General features: G+C 38.4%; 1 protein-coding gene across 2 annotated transcripts in view; it reads right to left on the reverse strand.

Annotated features, from left to right (window-relative positions):
- Nucleotides 1–202: 202 nt before the first annotated feature.
- tbc1d19 (TBC1 domain family, member 19) overlaps nt 203–20,635 on the reverse strand; it is a 30,506-nt gene continuing 10,073 nt past the window's right edge. The window contains exons 5-21 of one of the 2 annotated variants that reach the window (XM_084404423.1): nt 17,523–17,597; nt 17,366–17,429; nt 15,799–15,845; nt 15,362–15,472; nt 13,483–13,555; nt 13,111–13,149; nt 11,947–12,059; nt 9,314–9,388; nt 8,377–8,439; nt 6,962–7,046; nt 6,825–6,869; nt 6,605–6,637; nt 6,416–6,525; nt 6,230–6,321; nt 5,269–5,384; nt 4,988–5,058; nt 203–1,672 (exon numbers count right to left, since the gene is read on the reverse strand). In XM_084404423.1, the coding sequence (XP_084260549.1) occupies nt 1,598–1,672; nt 4,988–5,058; nt 5,269–5,384; nt 6,230–6,321; nt 6,416–6,525; nt 6,605–6,637; nt 6,825–6,869; nt 6,962–7,046; nt 8,377–8,439; nt 9,314–9,388; nt 11,947–12,059; nt 13,111–13,149; nt 13,483–13,555; nt 15,362–15,472; nt 15,799–15,845; nt 17,366–17,429; nt 17,523–17,597 (1,287 nt within the window). In that variant the 3' untranslated portion in view covers nt 203–1,597. The remainder of the gene's footprint in view (nt 1,673–4,987; nt 5,059–5,268; nt 5,385–6,229; nt 6,322–6,415; nt 6,526–6,604; nt 6,638–6,824; nt 6,870–6,961; nt 7,047–8,376; nt 8,440–9,313; nt 9,389–11,946; nt 12,060–13,110; nt 13,150–13,482; nt 13,556–15,361; nt 15,473–15,798; nt 15,846–17,365; nt 17,430–17,522; nt 17,598–20,635) is intronic. The other variant, XM_084404424.1, reaches the window with a different exon arrangement.

A 20,635-nucleotide genomic window follows, 5' to 3' on the forward strand; every position in this document is an offset into this window, starting at 1 on the left:
TATCTGAAAACAAATTTTAATTGTACAAAACGTACTTTACATGAAGTACATTTTTGTACAATTTCAAAATTCCATTTACATAGAGTAACTCAAAATTCTGTTACATAGAATTACTGAAATAAATGTTTACTGAGGTTGAAACAAAATCCATTCATGCATACGAAATGTAGGGAAATGTAAAATAATAACCAATCACAACATAAAATGATTATGCAGAATGTGCAGCTTTTATTGAATAAAGAATTAACATTTTAAAATGTATTTCAGGCATTTCTTAACTTGTGAATCTGCATTCGAAAAAATGCTTCAAAATAAATATCTACTGTCAAGAAGTGATGTTACATTGTAGAGAAACCAATATGAATATATTTTAGCAATCAAAATATAACTAAACAAACATGTTTTAATTTATATATATAAAAAAAGCTATGCAATTTGTTACATTATTGCACATACAGAGATGTGTAAAGTGTCCCCCGTTTTCAAAACAAACAGATGATAAAAACAAAATAACACAATTCATTTGGTGTGTGACTTCAAAATGACCTGCATTTCCTTTCAAATAAATCAATTAACATTTTTGGTCATGTCAGGGAGTGCAACGAGTTCTGGGTTTATTAATAGTCACACAAAACAACCATTTTGTAAATATGAATGGCAAAACACGCATCTCAATCAGTGTGTCATCCATGGAAATTACACTTATGTTCATAGTTTGATAAATGTTCTCATCCAAATTCACTGGCACTAAGCCAAAGCCCTAAATTAACCGGAGTAGATGGCATATATTATAATTTCAAGACTCCCACTATGCCAAAGATCCTCACAAGGCCTAATCTTTAAAACTTACACCACAACTATATCCTACAAAATGAACCTCAGTAACATGGAAGACCATATTGAATGTTTCATTCATGATATTTACCTATGTTGCATGAAGCACAACGTAGATTAACAAAAACGTTAGTTTTGCATACAGTATTCTCTTAGGTTTGCAGTGATAATATGGCAGCAACATATTTATAACATTCATAAATAAGAATATATTAAACGTACATATCTAGTCTTGTTTTTTTTTCTTGTGTCACAATTACAGTTCAAAATATGCATTGAAAGCAATGAAACCTAAAATGGGGGGTTGGTAATTTATTATACCCCTGTAATCAAATGCATTTCTGTGGGAAAAGGATAAAAGTAGGACAGATCTTTAATGTATCCTTTTGGAATTCAATGGATTGGGGGAGGCAGTTAGACGGTTAGACGGGAGGATTGATAAGTTAGAGGAATTGGTTATGTCTGGAGAAAAGGAAAGTGGCTTTATAGCCATATTACTACATAAAGGAGCACTTTACCCAAAAGTTCACATTTTTATTTTGGCATCACCCTCATGTCATTCCAGACCACTATGACTTGAACCAAACGTGTTTGGTTACCAACATTGTTCTAAATATCTTATTTCGAGTTCCGCAGAAGGCAGTCAGTCATACAGGTTTGGAATGACATGAAGGTGATTTGTGGGTGAAATATCCATTTAGACTCAACATGAAATCTAAACGGACTGGAACATCCAGCCACCAACACACACACAAATCGCTCCTCAGACAGAAGTGGCGAAGAGGAAGATCTGCAGCAAGGGCATCACCTTCAGGGTTGAGAGGTCAGCAAGAACAGCCTGCAAGAAGAAAAGAATTGAAAATGGAAAAACGAAGATTCTTCAATCTTTAGCAAATCACCTTGCATGATTCATTTAAATACTCTTTTCCCGTAAATTTGCCGGAAAGGGAAACTCCAACAAATGCAAGGTTAGCCGCAAAAATAACCCTGTCCAGGCCTTTTCAGCGCTAATTTTTCACTGGGTATCTTTAAGTAAATCCTGACAGTAGGGTTTGCGCTGGAGCAAGCTGTTAGTAAGTCTGGCCCATAGTCTGTAAAGTGGAGCAGGACAACGTCCCATCCGTCCTTGTTTCGTACTCTCATCCACAGACGCCTTGTTTTGGGCGCGGGAAAAGGCGTTTTTACTGCTTGATAAATATAAGCAGTACGGCACAAAGCTTCATGTGCTCGTTTGTTTCCTAAATTACGACCCGAAAAAGATCAATATTAAGTCTGCTCTTTAAAACAAAGAAAATAAGCAATGTAGGAGAATGGTTAGTATGCGCAAACAGCGGGAAACTGTATATTCGTGAAATGTGCGCATGTCAAAATATCTATGTTGATTTGAAAGCTTGTGACGTAAACACGCACATGAACCGAATTACTTTATTTACCGGCCATGTAAACCCTACGTTCGGATTCATCTGAAACAAAAGTGCCGAAGTAAATAGCTACTGTAAATATTCATGAGAGAAGCATGCATTCAGATGTCACTTAGGACACAGAACGCATAACTGCCAATCCCGTTTCACAAAATGGCGCCTGGTGACCTGCACCGATGTGACTCAAGGGCTTGGAAGGTGCTAAGAGTGCATCCGTCTCAAAGGAGCCGTTTGGGGCGGGGGCCTTCAAGTTCTCAAGCTTCGGTCCTTATGGAATTGGAAGCAAATAAATTTAGAGTCCCCTATCAGGTTAACTTGTCTCCTCTAATGTTTCATGACCAGGCTTGGACTCTAAAAATACAACGTGTTATGATACTTTCACCAGTAGAGGCCAGGTGGTACATAAGCAAGCAGATACTGTCCAGCAGCATCTTCACAGCGTTTTGGGGCCCGGGCCCGTGCGTCACTGCGGGTTACAGCTAGAATTAACGAAAGCAGGTCAGATGCACTTTTACTACAGCTGTCAGTCAAGCAGATGCATTACAGTGCATGTGACTGCATCTGACAGCGCAGCCCTCTTTAATGGCCATGGATGCTTCAACAAAAGTTGGACGTAGAAATTGTATTAAAAAAAAAATAAAAAAAAAGGCTTTTGCATTTTAAAATAGATATTATGTCAAAAATATATAATCTGGTCTACAAATTCGTATCACGTGAAGACTTGTGACCAATAGAAGATTGATGCACCACAGCATGACCTCTGAATTAAAAGAACGCAACATTTTTGCAGTAAAGTGGAGTACATTGTATATTTTTACATTTTGAATTTTTGATTTGTGATTTTGATTTGATTTGTTATATGTTGAATTGTATATATATATATTTTTTTAAAGACACCGCAGAGTGTGACGGCATATCAAGACTGTTGCAGCATCAGTATTTTCGTGACCGTGGCATTGCAGTCAGGCACTATCAGTGGAAGTGAAGGGGCCAATTTTTGGAGGATTTAAAAGCAGAAATGTGAAGTTTATACTTACATACATTTTTCGATTAAAACTTGTGTATTATTTAGGGGTGTAACCATATAGTGTCACAATACGTCACAATACAAAAATGCAACAATATGTATCGTGGATAGTGACAATCTGTATTTGTGTATTATTATATTTTATTGTCAGTACAACATTAAACTACAATATATAATGCTGAATATAATGTATAATAATGCAATTGGGGGATATTTGTGGGTACTGATCATGCCCAATCATGTTACCAGTCATGTCTTATGTGACCAATAAAAAAGTGGCCTAAATTATTTTAAATATATCTAATCAGTAACAAAGTATAAAAAGCATATTTGTCTAAAATAATTCTGTATTTTCAGCTTCAGAATCATGATTCATGAATACTTTTATTCTGGTATCACCATTGTCCTGAGAATTGGGTTACCAGCACCAAGTCCAAGCTTACTGATTTACACCCCCAATGTAATAGCACATTTAGCACTTTAATCAACAGTACATTTTTTGTTAACCTTTTACCATATTTCTTGGAATCGTGACATGAGGGTATCGGTACACTCCTAGTTTTATTTGAGCTGTAAATGAGTTAGCAAATATTTTCCATCGTCTATCGTCAATAGTGTAGCGATGTATAAAACACAGCTCACACAGAAGTCGCTTTCAAATTACGCAGATTTTGCAATGGGTTCATGTGACTAACTTGAACCCATTGCAAAATCTGCGTAATATTTCACCCTCATGCAAAATTCCCAATTGTGTGGGTTCCTATTGAAACGACTGAATTTCGCCCGAGAATTTCAAAGAACAACGGTAAATGTGACACACTTTAAAGTGGTTTAGATCATCATTTAACAGTTTTTCTAGGGTTTTGGGATTTATCGCATTTCATGGCAAAAAAAGGTATGTAATTGGATATAACTTTACACAGAAAATGTTAGCAAGTTTTTTTTTTTCATTACTAGAATCATGTTAACACTTCACAGACAAGGCTTAAGCTAGTCCCAGACTAAAATTCACGTTTGAGCGGTTTTAACTGAAAGCAACTTGCACTGACATCTTAAAATATGTCAGTGCCATTGTTTTGTCTCAAGATACTGATGTGCATGTTTTAAAAAGCTAATTTAATGTCCTAATTAAACTAAGGCCTAATCCTGGCTTAATCTAAGCCCAGTCTGTAAAACTGGGATATACTTCATACATCTTGTGGCTATACTATTGAAATGGTGAATATGTTTACAGATTGGCCCCATTTACTTCCATTGTAAGTGCCTAATTTTTGCATATTTATAATATATATATATAAAATAATCAACATAATGCCACAAATGCTGTAAATTGAGCTTAACTTTTACAGAACCCAAAATATCCCTTCAAGTAATGAAATTTAAACTGTTACGCACACAAAGACACAGGACATGCACACACACACACACACACATATAGTGTTGATGTTAACGGTCATGCTAAAGTTCCCATCACATTTGACATCACATAGTCTAAACATTTTAAAGCTGGGTGAGGGGTACTTGGTCCACTTTTAAAAGTGTTATCCCAGCAACTTTAAAACATGTGCCTTGGGTGGACTGGGTTACTAGTGTTGGCTGTGAGTGAAGACACTATTTCTGTAGTCCTTAACACTCACACACAAACATACACACAGACACACACAAACACACACACACACACACAAACTCGCTTGCAAGTGACAACCTCAGCTGATGCCAGTGATGTCACTTCCATTAGGTTTTCGGCTCGGAACGCAAAGACTGCAGCGGCCAGGACTGAAAAAAAGGGATAGACAAACAGTCATCTTCCAGGAAAATGTGTGTACGCCATGTAACTGACTGGCCCTTTCTAATTTAAGAGTGCACCAACAAATTAATGTAAATTAAAAACAGTTTAACACATCCTAAGCACTGGGATAAATTAATTATTTATTTATGTTCACAATAGCTGGCAAAATGTCACACATTAGGATACATCAACCCCACCTGCCACTATCTCTAAGGATCCGTATCCTAGGATACGGTCCCATAACAACAGGAGCTGGTCAGTGGACAGGTATCCTGAGAAGGCTCGGACTATCCACTTAAAGGCAATACGCAACCTAAGAAAAATACACACACACACGCATAATGAGATACCAAATCATACACAGTGTAAATCTAAACACTTTTATTACAATTCTGTTCTTTTCTTTTCTTTTCTGTTGAGGAGTGACTTGTGTTTGCATAATTCAGCCAATAGATGGAGCTGCACTGTTATAATACAACAGCGTTTCACTGAAGTGACAGCTGGATACTCTAGTAACATATGCTTTGAGCTTGTATGTATAATAAATGAGGACTTAATGAACATTTACATGTAAATGATAATAAATAAAACCTAGAGTTTCTAAGATGTTTCAAGTGTAGGGTTTTTAGCCTGTCTATCCTGTTGCTACAGTTACTAAGGTTTTTTATTTTATTTTTTATTTTTTAAGTATTTTAGGATGTTGCTCTGCAGGGGTTTTGTGTGGATTTTAGCCCATTGCTATGTGGTCGCTAATGTGTTTAAGTTCTGGTGGTCCCTAAATAAGGCTTTATTCTATCTTTCATTATAAATCTATGACATTTGCTTTTGTTTTTACTCATCATCCGGTAGAAAGTTTTGCACTGAACTTTAATAGTTAAGGTTGGAGGTTTAGAACCATTTCCTAGCTCTAAATATAAGAGCTGAATTAAATGTTATTTTATTACCAATCAAATGATAGTGTATTTTTTAAGGATGTGGACTCTGTGTGTGTGTGTGTGTGTGTGTGTGTGTGTGTGTGTGTGTGTGTGTGTGTGTGTGTGTGTGTGTGTGTGTGTGTGTGTGTGTGTGTGTGTGTGTGTGTGTGTGTGTGTGTGTGTGTGTGTGTGTGTGTGTGTGAAAAAAAATCAATGAGAATAGTAATCTGCATTGTGAACTCACGGTTGGGCTCCAATCTCTCGTAGATGGTAGAACAGTTGAGGAAGATGAGTCTGCAGTAACCTCTCAAACTGCAAGCACAGAGACACTATTCCCTAACAAACACACATACACATACAGCTGAGCTCAGAGACAACCATCATCCTAAGCAAACCGATCAATCGTGTTACGTCACACACAGATACTTACAGACGGATGTGAGGAGATCGAGTGTAATCTGAAGAAATAGCGAATATACATCTCCCTAAACACACTGTACAGCTTAGATGGCTCATTATATAAGAAACACAGAGGGGCAACTGCAACACAGGATAAAGATGTTTGCTTAGAAAACAGATTTTGCAATTTGAGGCTATGTGCTTTATTCTTCATACTCACCGTACATCGAAAAGCCATGAAATGGGATGACACCTAGGGCACAGAGATGTCATATTCTGTTATACTGATTATCATTGTTACACAATTGTTTTATAATACTGCTAAACTAATAAATCATCTAATAAATGCACTGCCGCCGGTTTCAAAGAATTCAACCACTGAACCTAATACATGCTGGGACATGCTATTATTGAAATACTTGTAGAAGCCGTTTTATCACCATTTGGGGGGTAAACCACAGCACACTGCTCGGAGCCAGACTTGCCTGAGAAAAGAGACAACTTTATAAACTGAATAGAAACTAAGGAAGGTATCAATCAGAACTTTACAGCAAAGATAAACATTCAAAGACATTACTTTGGACGCAAGATTTAGGAGGCGTAGCGCTGTTGTAGTTGAAATGCTCAAGGACTGCAGTGTCTCGAGAAAAACACAGCAAGACCTGTGGAGAAAAACAGAGGACAAATAATTGGCAACACAGACAGATAAGGATTACTATTGCAAAACACACTTTGTATCTTTGGTAAATTGCTTATTTCCTGGTTCAATTACATATGAAGTGCCACTTTAGAGTTTCAGCCTACTGAGGCCAAGCATGTTCTTTCTCTTTTGTTATGTTTCTCATAATGGAAATGTAATTTGTTTTAAAAGCATCAAACCTTTTATCTGCTTTCTAAGATGCAGGTTTCTTAACTTCGTGGTTTGAAAGTGACTTCTGTGTGAACTGTGATCATACATCACTACACTATTGACAATATGCAATTTACCTTTCCTTAGCCTACATTTCCCTAATGTGACAGCACCTTTAGATCTTTTATCTGTTATCTCTTGCTAATATACTCCCAATTGCTACTATTGGATTGAATAGTAATTATGAACCCTTTCACCTTATTTTCCCAAAAGTCACCTATCTAACAAAAACATGACCACCCTGTGTCTGAACGACCCACAGATTTCACACTAAACCAATATTTACAACCAGCCTGGCTCCTTTATCACCTCACACCTGCAACTCATATTACCGATTCCATAGTGAAGACACAATGTACTCCTGTGAAGCCCAAACACTGGCCATATCTTTTGTTTATTTCAGCAAAAATTAGGAACGAAACACATTGATGGTTGTCCAGAGGATACCAGCTAATGAAACAAGTGAACAGCAACTTTGAAAATCTCTCTTGGTTACACTTTATTTTAAGATGTCCGTGTTACAGTGCAATTATACAATTAAGTCCTAAGTAACAGTAATTAACTACATGTACTTAGTACTTATATTCTATATATACTATATACTATATAATGATATCTAAAAATGGCATTATAAGGCAAGGTATCAGTGTGTTTTACTGTTTTATGGGAAAAAATTAACCCGCAAATTAAACTCGAGTATGATTGTGTGGTGAAAGTGCATATCAAGCAGTGGAAATGTAATAATGCTCCTGTAATAAGAAATGACTCATCAATTCCCTATGAATAGAGAGGTATATTATAGAGAGGTCTATCTGTGAGACTACACAACCCAGTCCTATCTGTATCTATCCAGATTTAGGTATGTGAAGTGAAAGAGCATTGGCTTGCATGAGTAACTTTCTGACAATAGTTTAGTCTACAGCGATATGTGTACAAAGACCTATATCAATGTCATGTCCAAAATAACTTGGGAAACTTTGATTATCAGAGCTTGTTTATGATTCACAGAGAAAAATTCTCAAAAGTGATTGAAAGTTTGCATTGTGAGTGTGTTAAACTGTCAGTGACATGCATTCACCCACCTGATATAAATAGTCCTCAAACACAAAGTAGTAATCGTCATTACTTGCAGTGAGCTTCACATCCTGAGAAGAAAAATCAGGCATTTTATTCAGAAACGGGTGCACTAGGTGTGGTAAAATTGGACAGTTTTTACTGCAAACAAAAAACTACAATCCTCTTGCCACTATATCTGTTTATCACTTAGGACCGAGACACACCAAAACGACGGTTGGCCGTCAGGCAGTCATTTAGCATCTCTCAGGCTAGTTTTGCGGTGTGTTTCGCACTACGGCTCTAATCGGACCTCCATTGGCTTTAGTCAGGTCGATTGAGCATGTTGAATTGGCGTCGGGCCGTTGGGAAAAGAGATCATTCTGATTGGCTGTTCAGCTTTGAAAACCAGCGCACGAGCAAAAGCAAATGACGATGACAAGAGGGCACACAAAGAAGGCGCTTATAAATTTCTTCTTCATTTTTTTGGAGCATTCCAATATGCGAATATTTTCATAACGATATGGCCGTATGTAGCCTAATTAATATAAGTGAAGACAAACTGATCAGCATGATTCATATTCAAAATGTTAAGCAAGCACTGCTTTGTTTACAGTTTGTATATCCGCATTCCTAGTTCACTAGTTCATATTCCCTTTTTTGAATGGCGAATTCTGTCATCTGCTGTGGTAGACAGTTGTTATCTCTCATCTCTATTTACAGTGTGTTCAAAACCAATTTTTTGCCCAGACGCAAGCTGACGTGACCCGACACCACCGCCGCTAGTTCTTTGGCTTCAGTGTGGTATGTACTGGCCTTAAAGCATACATGGAAAACTTGATCTTGGAAGAAATTAGTCTTTCAGAACTGTTACTCTATTGGTCAAAACCTATTTGAGGAAATTTCAAGAGAATAAATGCAGCATACAAAACCATTTCTATCAAATAAACTGCATTGTAAATGTACCTTATATATTAGGTTGTCCACAAGCAGGCCATGATGTATGACTCTGGCCTTCAGCTGTTCATAATGTGTTATGACCTGTTTAATGAAATAAAAACAAAAGAATTGACAAAGTGAATTCATCTCAGTCAGCTGAATTAGATTAATTAATACATAATGGACAAAGAAGCACCTATACACAGATCAAACTACCCCCAGTCATTACAGCTAAATTAATTATAATAACCAATTAACTAATTCAATTGCTATTGTAAGCAGCATATTAATAGGACCGCTTTCTATCACTCAATCATGTTATGCTCTCAGTGGGACCTCCAGCTGAAAATGTCTGGCTCAAAAATTAAATGTCACAGTAAACTGGTGCAAATAATACATATAATGGCAGTAAAAAAGACATCAAGTATCAAAGTATCAAGGAATGATCCCATGCAATATATACCAAGGTATACGATAGGGTTTGGTGATAATTTTATGTATTATCTAACGAAATTCTTGACCTTGGCTGTTGGTCTGTGCATGTTTGCGTGATGTTTACGTGATGTTTGCGTTTGTGAAACACTATTAGCGCCGCAGGTCACTCAGTCTTGCTCAGAAAAAGCACAGAAGTTTTGAGAAATCAAGATGAACAAAAACACGACATGAAATAGAAATACAATATCCATGTGCTTTCTTCACTTTTTTTGCATCTTTTTTAAAAAGCTTGATGCTGGTTGCAGATACAGTATTCACTGCCATTATTTCACGAGTTCACACTTACAAATAAGTCGGATAGATTAAATTGGTAAACGTATTTGGCGTGCTGTCCGGGGAGAGGGCTCTGATCTTGGTAATTGGCCCCAGGTGTAGGAAGTGACCTGGTGAGTGAGAGGAGACGGGGTGGTGGAGGGATTCTGAAGACTGTAGAATATCCTTAGGTGAGTTTGACTGTGATTATATATGGTTTGCCTTCGAGCTGATTGGGTAGATATGTTGATTACTGATTGTAGACAGCTGATGATACTAGAGTATTTGTGATTACTGATTGTAGACAGCAGGTGGCAATAGAGTAGCTTATTTTGACGTGTTCCTCCCGAACTACGTTAATAAAACATCATATAGATGAGCGCGAGCGGGATTTTTTTTTTTTTAATTCCCTGTGGTTCATAAAAGAGAGAAGGGCGTTCTACATTAGTACAACGCCAGGGTGGGTAAATGATGACTTAATTTTCATTTTAGGGTGAACTATCCCTTTAAGACACTCTTTCTTAAAGCCCATTCCCCTCCTGAAACCCAGAGGGACAGGAGAATTTTTCCCATTTTGCTGTGAGGATAGGCATGACAGCTGTTCACTGTCATCCAGACATCAGCAGTTACATAATTGTTCCACCTGAAAGATTTTAAACTCTTGTGATTTCCCCTCTTCCCCTCTGTCATTCTACCGGCTCCTGTCCTGCCCACATCTACAGCACTAGCTCAAAAGAGTGAGGGATTACTCTACTTGTTTAAATTGTGTCGCCCCACACCGGGTGTTTGTCTTCGCATTAACACATAGAGAAAGAACATTCTCCAGATGCCGTGTCACTGCTTTAATGGAGGCCCAAGGACTAATCAGCCAGCTGAGAGAAACTGTTTCACGTCTGAAAATGGCAGCTATTAGATGCCCAGGGTGAAAGAAAAAAAAAATTCACAGGGGGTACCTGATCTGTAATTTCTGTCAAACAAGAAGCTCAAAGCTTATTTTATTATTGAGAAGGATGTCCAGTATTTAAAACTGCTTGGTCTGGACCACAGTACAATTTTAGGTCTTTTTTTAAATTTTGAAAGACATTATGCTGTTATAAGTGTGCCCAGGAACAAGGAAATTATACGTCCTTAATAAAGGCTGCCAAACCACCTAATCAAGCAGACTCGAATATGGTTTACAAGTATACACCAGAGAAAATCGCTTCCACACCAACCAAACATACTACATTCTGATGTCAAGCTGACTTGAATTCGTTCCAAAAGCTTTACTGTGAAAGCATGTTCACCTCTTCTTTTTAACTTCTGTTAACCTTCAAAAAAAAAAGCAAAAAAAAAAGCAAAAGTGCAATGATTTTACTACCTTTTACCTTTCTACCTGTACTTTGCACCGCATATAGAACGTTTCAGTCAAGAATGCTTCTGATAAGTACAAATAAATACCCATTAAATGTCAGTTCTGGCACATGTTCAAAACAACTGCCATAAATGTCAGTTGAGATGTACACAAACAGTTTAATTTGTTTAAATATACATAAATATTTATGGTAGGTTTACATATGGTTGAGGACCTGTGACTGATTTTGTGAGTATAAAAAGGGAGAGAGAAATATTTACACACTACCGTTCAAAAGTTTGGGGTCTGTAAGATTTTAGATTTTTGTTTGTTTTTGAGCCTTTTATGTTTACCAAGGGTGCATTTATTCGATTAAAATACAGTAAATACTGTAATATTGTGAAATATTATTACAATGTAAAATAGCTGCTTTCTATTCTAATATATTTTTTAATATTTTATCATTCTAATTTGCTGCTCAAAAAACATGTCTTATTATTATCAATGTTGAAAACACTTTCTCCTTTCTAAAATGACCTTGATGGGAACAAAAGAATGCATTCTGAAATTCAGTCAGTACCTCAGGATCATCAGTAGTATTTAGGATGAGAGTCCATAGCTGGGCCCTGAGACCCGTGGGACAGCCCTGCCTGCTGTACTGCTGCGCCGCTGCACTGTCTTGCTCACTTACCACTACAGAAACGCAGAAAAACAGGAGTAGAAGCCGCATTTGTTTTAGTAAACACATCTTGAGAGGCTCTTGTCGTATCCAAAGCTAATCCATATACTTTGGCCTTTCAGAGAGAGACACTCTGTGGATGCGTCCAAAACCTAAAGCAGCTGCCTTGCCGCCTAGTCTGTCAATGACTAAACAGGCAGTGTTTTGTATATGAAGGAACATCTTAAGAAAATTCATGATCCAGAACAAATTAAAGTGAGCTTTAGAGAAAACCAAGAAATCATTAAGTAAGTTACACTACCGTTGTTTGGGGGGGGGGGCAAAAATTTTGGGGAGGGTTTTAATGTTTTGTTTTATTTTTTAAAGAAAGATTTTTATGATTTTGAAGTGTCTAATGCTCACCAAGACTGCATTTATATGATCAAAAATACAGTAAAACGGTAATATTGTGCAATATTATTACAAGTTAAAATGAAAGCTTTTTATTTCAATATATTTTGACATAAATGTGTGTCACATGATCCTTCAGAAAACATTCTAATGTGCTTATTTGGTGCTCAAGAAACGTTTCTTATTATTAGCAATCTTGAAAACAGCTGTGCTGCTTAATATTTTTGTGGAAACATGATGCATTTCTTCAGGATTTTATTGATGAACAAAAAAAGTTCAAAAGAACAGAATATTTTGAAATAGAAATCTTTGGTAACATTATTTATGTATTTACTGCCATTTTGATTAATTGAATGCATTCTCGCTGAATAGAAGTATTAATGTATTTGTTTGTTGTTGTTTTTTAAAAGGTAGTGTAAATGTTTTTTCTCACAATAAATGGGATCATAATTTCATAAAACTTAAAGTACACCATTTTATTCTTCTGATTGCATAGCATCATGGCCATGGGATCTCACAGGCAGTGGAAGATACATCTAAGCTGCCTTCAAATTCTGATCAGACTATTATTTGAGGGGAAATGGAATAGCAAATATTCCCCACAAGACAAGAGTGATAAAGCGGTTTTAAACAAGCATTTGTGTCATGATAACGGCAAAAATAGTTTATTTTTACCTTTTTTTCCAATGACAATGTGCTCACTCTCAAACAAATCTGTGTTGAAACAGCAGAGAGATAGTGAAAGATACAAAAGAAGTGATAGTGCAAACAGACCATACAACACAGATATTTACAAATGAGTAGTGAGCCTCTTTGGTAGCCTTAAATACAATATAGTAAATACAGAATTTAGAGAGTCGGAACATATTACACAGGGTGTATACAGTAGGTGAAGCTTCTGTTGACTTGTGACAAGTTAGTAGACATCAACTACAACTATTTGGACCAGTGCGGAAGGACTTTGGGACCTGGCGGGAGTGGAGCTCAGCCCACGTAATATTCCATTATTCCATAATCATGTTATGAATGGAATGAGTAAACAAATACCTGGGGGAACATGAGTGTGATCATCTATACCAAGCTGCCCATAAGTAAGACCCAGTTCTGGATATGTTTCCCTCTGCAACACAGAGAAATAATGGGCCACAATTATCAAAATATTAGATCCCTACAAAAGGACAAAGTGGGTTAAGTTTATGATAATTCATCTATTCAAATTCTTGCAATGGAATTTGGCCAAATTTGTTTCACATAAATCACTTCTTCTAATGCATGCCATCTGGGTGTGATGATACACTTATCTCACGAGACGAAATGATACGCGACATTTGGTTCCCGAGAACGAGATGAGATAATGTATAAACACCATTTTTAAGAAATCTTCAATGATGAAATAGATGACTGAAAAAAATAACAATAATTAGTCGACTGAAAGTCTCAAAATGCAAAACAATGCAGGTGCGTTTTGAAGTTTTAACTAATCTAATGCTGTCGGTAATTATTATTTTGGTAATCGAGTAATTGGTTGGTTATTTTGACGATTAATAGTGTAATCTGATCATTTCTGTGGTCATAAAAATAGACCTAAGTGAACAATAGCCTTTAAAATAACTTAAAATAAATATAATAACAATAAGGCAATGGTAATTGGTTCAAAAGCAAGTAATCATATGGTTTTATTGAACAACACTGTTAAAATACATTATGTAATAATATATACATAATATAAACAATCAACTTATGTACATTATTATAACAAATGACTGCAGAGGGAGCCAAAGGCCTGGTGATTGTTGTTATACTTTACAGCATCAAATCCTTAGCCTGGTAATACCAGACTCTGCTACTTCACTTTGCTTCGTAGAAAGAGTCTGGAAGGGCATAATTGAAAAGTGTTTTCTTTCTCGCGGGGGGCACTTGTCTGAAGTTTAAAATCATTGGTTACCCGTAAGCCCATCACATAACGTTTGGTTATGGCGTGTGTTATGCGCATGCTCAGCCGCATCTAACTTCCACTGTAAACGCATGTATGATGCAAAAACTAAACCATCGAGCGAAATACCGGAGTGAACATGGCTGTGAACGACTTTTGCAGATTATGTGAAGTAAATCTACGCATCCACCACGGTACAATCAGCGTCTACGTCACGGCTCTCAGCCCGCCCTCTGTTCGTTGATTGGCCGGCCGTCTGAAGGCCGGTGGAAAACTGAAAGATAGGCTGCTATCTCAGACTGACTACAGGAGCGAAATGAAATTAGCGGAAGTAGGAAGTCTGACGTAGTCAGGCTATCAAATCCTTGTTCAATTTGGCCAAACAACATTTAATTAAAATGTCCACTTAATCTTTAAATATATTAAATATCTTTATGATAGAAATGCTACACCCACTGTAATTTCTTGAACAAGAACAAACTCAGCGAGGGTTTAAACTTTTATTTTGAAATATTTAGAAACATATTGATGTATTCTCCTGTGTTGGCCTAGCTTTATAAATGATTTACGTTACAAATCTGGTGAAATGGCGCATGTTGCGTTGCAAGATGAACGTTATGAGCGAGCTAAACTCACAGCATATGCAGAGATGGTGTTTGAGACGCGCTCAACGCATGTAAATGATAACAACGCAATGAAACAAAGCGTGTCAGACTTTATATGTGTTCTCAAATGCACGTTATTGGAACCCCCCCCAAAAAACAGCAAGGTTTTGCCACAAACTCAACTCTGTCATGCTGATTTCGCGAGATCTCGTGCACAGTGAGCACCAAGATAGTTTTCCACAATCATTTCAATTTTTCTAGAACTCTTAACTTGATGACTGTAATTTGTTTATAGAAATGGTTTCAGATGATTATCAGCCGTTGCAATGCAAATTGTTTGTCTTGACAAGAAAACAGAAGGAAGTAAAATAAAAAGAGGGTAACTCACCATTTGAGGAATGTCACGGACATTGAGGGAAACCTGGATTAAGCCCCAGTTGCTTCTTACTGTTAGATCTTCACTGCGATCATTATTCAAATTTCTTAAACCAATCAGCACCTACAAGACAACAAGTAATACGTTTCATATTACCTAAATAAGAATACTTATGTAAAAAGTACTAGACATGCCAAATGCTAAAACCTTAATAACATTTTCAACAAACCCCTTCTTATCCCAATTTAATATGCCAAATATAAATAAACCATTCATCAAGTGGTTCTGTGGTGCTATCAAAACAACCTCTCAGTCAATTCTCACTCAGAGTAATTTAACCGAACATTTCCTGAGGGAATCCAATCAGCTGCTTCATATCCATCCCAATCTTTCTCATTTGGACCGGATGTTTGAAAATAAACTGATTAGATTATGTAAACGAGACCCACCTCAAGGAAGTCTTTGGGTGCGTAGACAGGCCTGAATTTGCTTAGGTCTGCAATTAAATAAAGAATACAGAGATCTGAGTGCTTCCAAACTTGTATGTAATGGCCTAGCAATTAGTGTAATTGTAAACAAGAGCGCAACAGAATATGGTTGACAAATAACACGGGCAACATACTAGGATGCTAATCAGAACCCGTTTTGTTTACATTATACTCAAAAGTCCAATGGAATGATTTGGTAAGATAAAGCAATATCTACACTTAAGTGAGAGGAAGAAAAAGAAAGGAGAGGGAGACACAAATAAATGCAGGCAAAATATTTACATTTCGATATTTAAAAAGCTATTTAGAGAATAAAGACTTGATGCCAAACATGATCCAAATGATGACATTCAGGATGATGAAATTCTCTGAGGTGCATGATTTTGATAATACACAAACACAACATTTCGGAATAATTAATTTTGGAATAAAATTATTGTTTTAAATTATTGAGTATTTTTGAAAGAAGTCTTAGCATAAATATTAATATCCATTATAATCAATTATTTTTGGTGCTCAATTATTAATAATAGTTATTATTATCAGTGTTAATGTCATCATTATCATGGTAGCAAGGAGACACATGACAGATTCATGTATAAAAATACTTTAATTTCTTAGATGAATAGAAAGGGCAAAAGAACAGCATTTATCTGAAACAAAAATCTTGTGTAACATTATAATATTTGCGTCATTGCTTAAAACAAAACTTAATTACCCCAAACTTTTGAATGGTAGTGTATTAAAATTTTCACAAAACTATAAAGCAGCACAACTGTTTTCAACATTGATAATAATATGAAATGTTTCTTGGGCATATTAGAATGATTTCTGAAGGATCATGTGATACTGAAGACTGGAGTAATGATGCTGAAAATTCAGTTTTGCCATCATAGGAATACATAGCCATCAGAAATCATTCTAATATGCAGAAATCATTGGGGACCAATGATCAAGTAAATGCAGCCTTGGTGAGCATAAGAGACTTCATTCAAAAACATGAATACATCTTGATTACTCCAAACTTTTAACTGGTAGTGTGCTGAGAGTGAGTAAATGATGTAAATGATGACCAAATGTTAATTTTGGGAAAAAGTTACTTCTTTAACATGAACAAAAGCTGCTGGCCTGGCAGTATTACACTCTGTTTCAAAGTCATGGCAAAATTGTAAGACAGACAGAAAAAGAATAAGAGAGTGTGAAAGAAAGTGCAAAAGAACGCAAGCAGAAAGAAGAACGCAAGAAAGAAAGCTTTAGTAATTGGGATGTGGTCCAGGGGTCTGGACATGCTCTGGTTTCACAGGCAGGGCTGTTTATGCCAGTGTCCTCCAGAAGGCGGTAAATGTTATCATACACACTGCAAACTGATAGCATTGTTATGGAGCTGTTATACTGCTCAGGGCTTCTGTGTGTGAGCCAAACCTCTGTGTGTAAACATTCTGCAATAGAGTGCATGCATTAACACGCACACACACCGAGATGTAACCTCGAACACCTCGTCAGGAGGGGTTGTGAAAGTCTGCATTACCTGGTTCATCAGTTCCCATCTCGTTCCATTTATTTGTCAGCTCTTTCTGCTCTGAGACGGGACGCTATAAAACAGAGGAGAAAAAAACGAACATATAACTGATTAAATGAATATGTAATAGATTCTGTGTTGTACATACGCTGGTTTAGACCTTTACCTTTCGTGCCAATGGGATTCCTAACTCAGAGCACATACTGTTCAAACTCTTCAGGATCCTCTTCTCCCAGCTCACCTACAACACACACACAATGCAAAGGGTTCAAAACAAAAGTATTTATTTAGTCAAACAAACTTAAATAATCAAATAGTAGAGTGTCCATGGTATCTAATGACTAGAGGGAACACAGGAAACTGAATTCCTAATGAAATACATGTTTTAAAGCTTTTTAACAGTTATTGAGGGAATTCAAGGAAAGTCGGTTCACTCGGCGGCCATATTTGCAACGCCTCCGGGCAGCTATTTTGGTCATCCAAGTTCTATCTATTTGAATGCGGGAATCCTGAAATCTCTGCTGCTTACCGAACTCACAACCAAATAACCCATTTCAAATCACCAACAAAATCTGACATGAACTGTCCCGTAAATGTTGTTTCTTATGCTCAAATAGAGTTAAAAAAAAGCTTAGTTTTCAGGCTCGACCAGCCAGCATGTGCAGTCCTAAGCGCGAGTCTCAGGTTTCTATAGGAACCCGAGCTTCTAACGGCAGCTGCAGTGACACAATGACTTTACCAATCAGCAATTGGCTCTTTTACTTTAGAAGGCGGGTCTATTCCGCCATATTGCGCGTTGCAGTTTCTCCCATTCATAAGTAATAGGAGTGAACCGTCTTTCTATGTCGAGGTTGAGCAAAAAACCTAGCACTAAATCGTGAAAGTAGGTTTGTAAAATAATCTCCAATATTTAACGAACGGTTCGATTGACAGCAGTGGTCCTAGAGGCAAAGTTGCTGAGAATGAGGAGTTCTACCATATGGTATGAATGTCGTGGGCATGTGCGAAAAATCGTGTGACATACAATATTTTACGCACGTTAAAAACGCGGAGGCACCCCCCAGTGCCCGATTTCATTCGAATTTCTCACAGGCCTCTAGGGCTGTGAGTTAAACAGGCCTTAGAGAGTTTTCTTTGTCTGACAGCCGCTCAAACTTCATTGGCTGACGATACGTGTCCAAGGTGCCGCGATTATCTACGACACCATATTAGTCGAGTCCCAAAATAGATAAATAGCCCTGGATAAGATGCAGTAGGCATTTTTGAGGAAAAGTACTTCAAGTGTTGTTTCTAAATGATTTTTAGGTGCTGAATCCATTTCTGCCGTATAACAAGTTGTAAACATCACTGTTTTGGTATAAACAAAAACAAAATGGCTGCCAAAAAAAAAAAAAAAGTTTTAATGCATTTATTGCAGTTTAAACATTAAACATTATAACTAAACTATGCATTCTCAGAATATTTAAACATGTAAACAATAAAAAAACAACATTAACATGAAAGGGACAGTTTTTAATGGCTGCTGGAATTATGCCAAGGTACCAAGGTACACTGGGAAGCATATATCAGTGGAAATATGCAATTATGCCCAGCCCGAAGGGGGGAACTTGGAATACACATGACCCCAGGGGGCTGCATATTGAGAATCACTGGGGTGTCCAGCCGCAGGTGGAATATTTCAAACCCAGGGGTGGCAAGGTGGCTTGCCAAGGGAAAGACAAATGCTCAGAGAGGCTTACAGTGGACTACACACGTGGGGGTCGCCCAGAGGCCGTGTTAGGTGTCGCCCAGCCTGCAGCTCTACAGATGTCTGTTAATGAGGCGCCATGCGCTAGAGCCCAAGAGGATGCCACACTCCGGGTGGAGTGGGCCGTCACACCAAGGGGGCATGGTCGACCTTGCTGCAGGTAAGCCAAAGCAATGGCGTCCACTATCCAGTGAGACAACCTTTGCTTGGAGAGAGCCTTTCCCTTCAGCTTCCCACCATGACAGACAAAGAGCTGGTCTGAAGTCCTGAAACACTGCGTTCTGTCTACGTAAGCATGGAGGGTGCGTACTGGACAGAGCAGTGCCAAGGCTGGGTCTTCCTCCTCCGAGGGCAGCGCTTGCAGGTTCACCACCTGGTCTCGAAAGGGTGTGGTGGGAACCTTGGGCACATATCCAGGCCGGGGTCTCAGGATTACGTAAGAGTTAGCCGGTCCAAATTCCAGGCACGCTTCGTCAACCGAAAATGCCTGCAGGTCCCCTACCCTCTTGATGGAGGCCAATGCAACCAGGAGCACTGTCTTCATTGACAGGAACTTAAGCTCCACTGATTGCAGAGGCTCAAAGGGAGCACTCTGCAGAGCAGTTAAAACCACTGAGAGGTCCCAAGAGGGAACGAGAGGAGGGCGAGGAGGATTCAGTCTCCTCGCTCCTCTCAGGAAACTGATGATCAGGTCGTGCTTTCCAATGGACTTACCATCAACTGCATCATGATGTGTGGCAATAGCGGCACCATACACTTTCAGGGTGGAGGGAGACAGCCTTCGCTCCAACCCTTCTTGCAGGAAGGAAAGCACGACACTGATCGGGCCTTTCGTGGGTTCTTGAAGTTTAGAAGAACACCAGTTGACGAAGAGATTCCACTTCAACGCATAGGCATGTCTCGTGGACGATGCTCTAGCGGAAGTGAAAGCAGGTTCTTTCTCAGAGGAATTGGTCAGGGAGGTGCTGTCGCGAGGAGTACTAGTTCTTGGAACCAGGTGCGGTTGTGCCAATACGGGGCAACCAAAATTACCTGCTCCTCGTCCTCCCTGATCTTGCGCAAAGTCTGCGCAAGAAGGCTCACTGGGGAAAACGCATACTTGCAGAGGCCCCGCGGCCAGCTGTGCGCCAGTGCATCCGTGCCGAGCGTGCCCTCGGTCAGAGAATAAAACAGGTCGCAGTGGGACGAGCCGTGGGAGGCAAACAGATCTACTTGTGCGTCCCCGAACTGATCCCAAATCAGCTGAACCGACTGGGGATGGAGTCTCCATTCTCCAGCGAGAGGCCGAAACCGAGACCGATCGGCTGCACGGTTCAGGTCTCCCGGGATATAAATGGCTCAAAGCGACCTCAGATGCTTCTGACTCCATATGAGGAGGTGGCGGGCGAGTTGCGACATACGACGGGAGCGCAGACCACCTTGTCGGTTGATGTACGCTACTGTGGCGGTATTGTCTGATCAGACTAATACGTGCTGACCCCTGAGCAACGCACAGAAGCGGTGCAGGGCGAGACGTACAGCCTGCAACTCGA

Source organism: Rutilus rutilus (assembly GCF_951802725.1).
Source record: "Rutilus rutilus genome assembly, chromosome: 3".
Lineage (NCBI taxonomy): Eukaryota > Metazoa > Chordata > Actinopteri > Cypriniformes > Leuciscidae > Rutilus > Rutilus rutilus.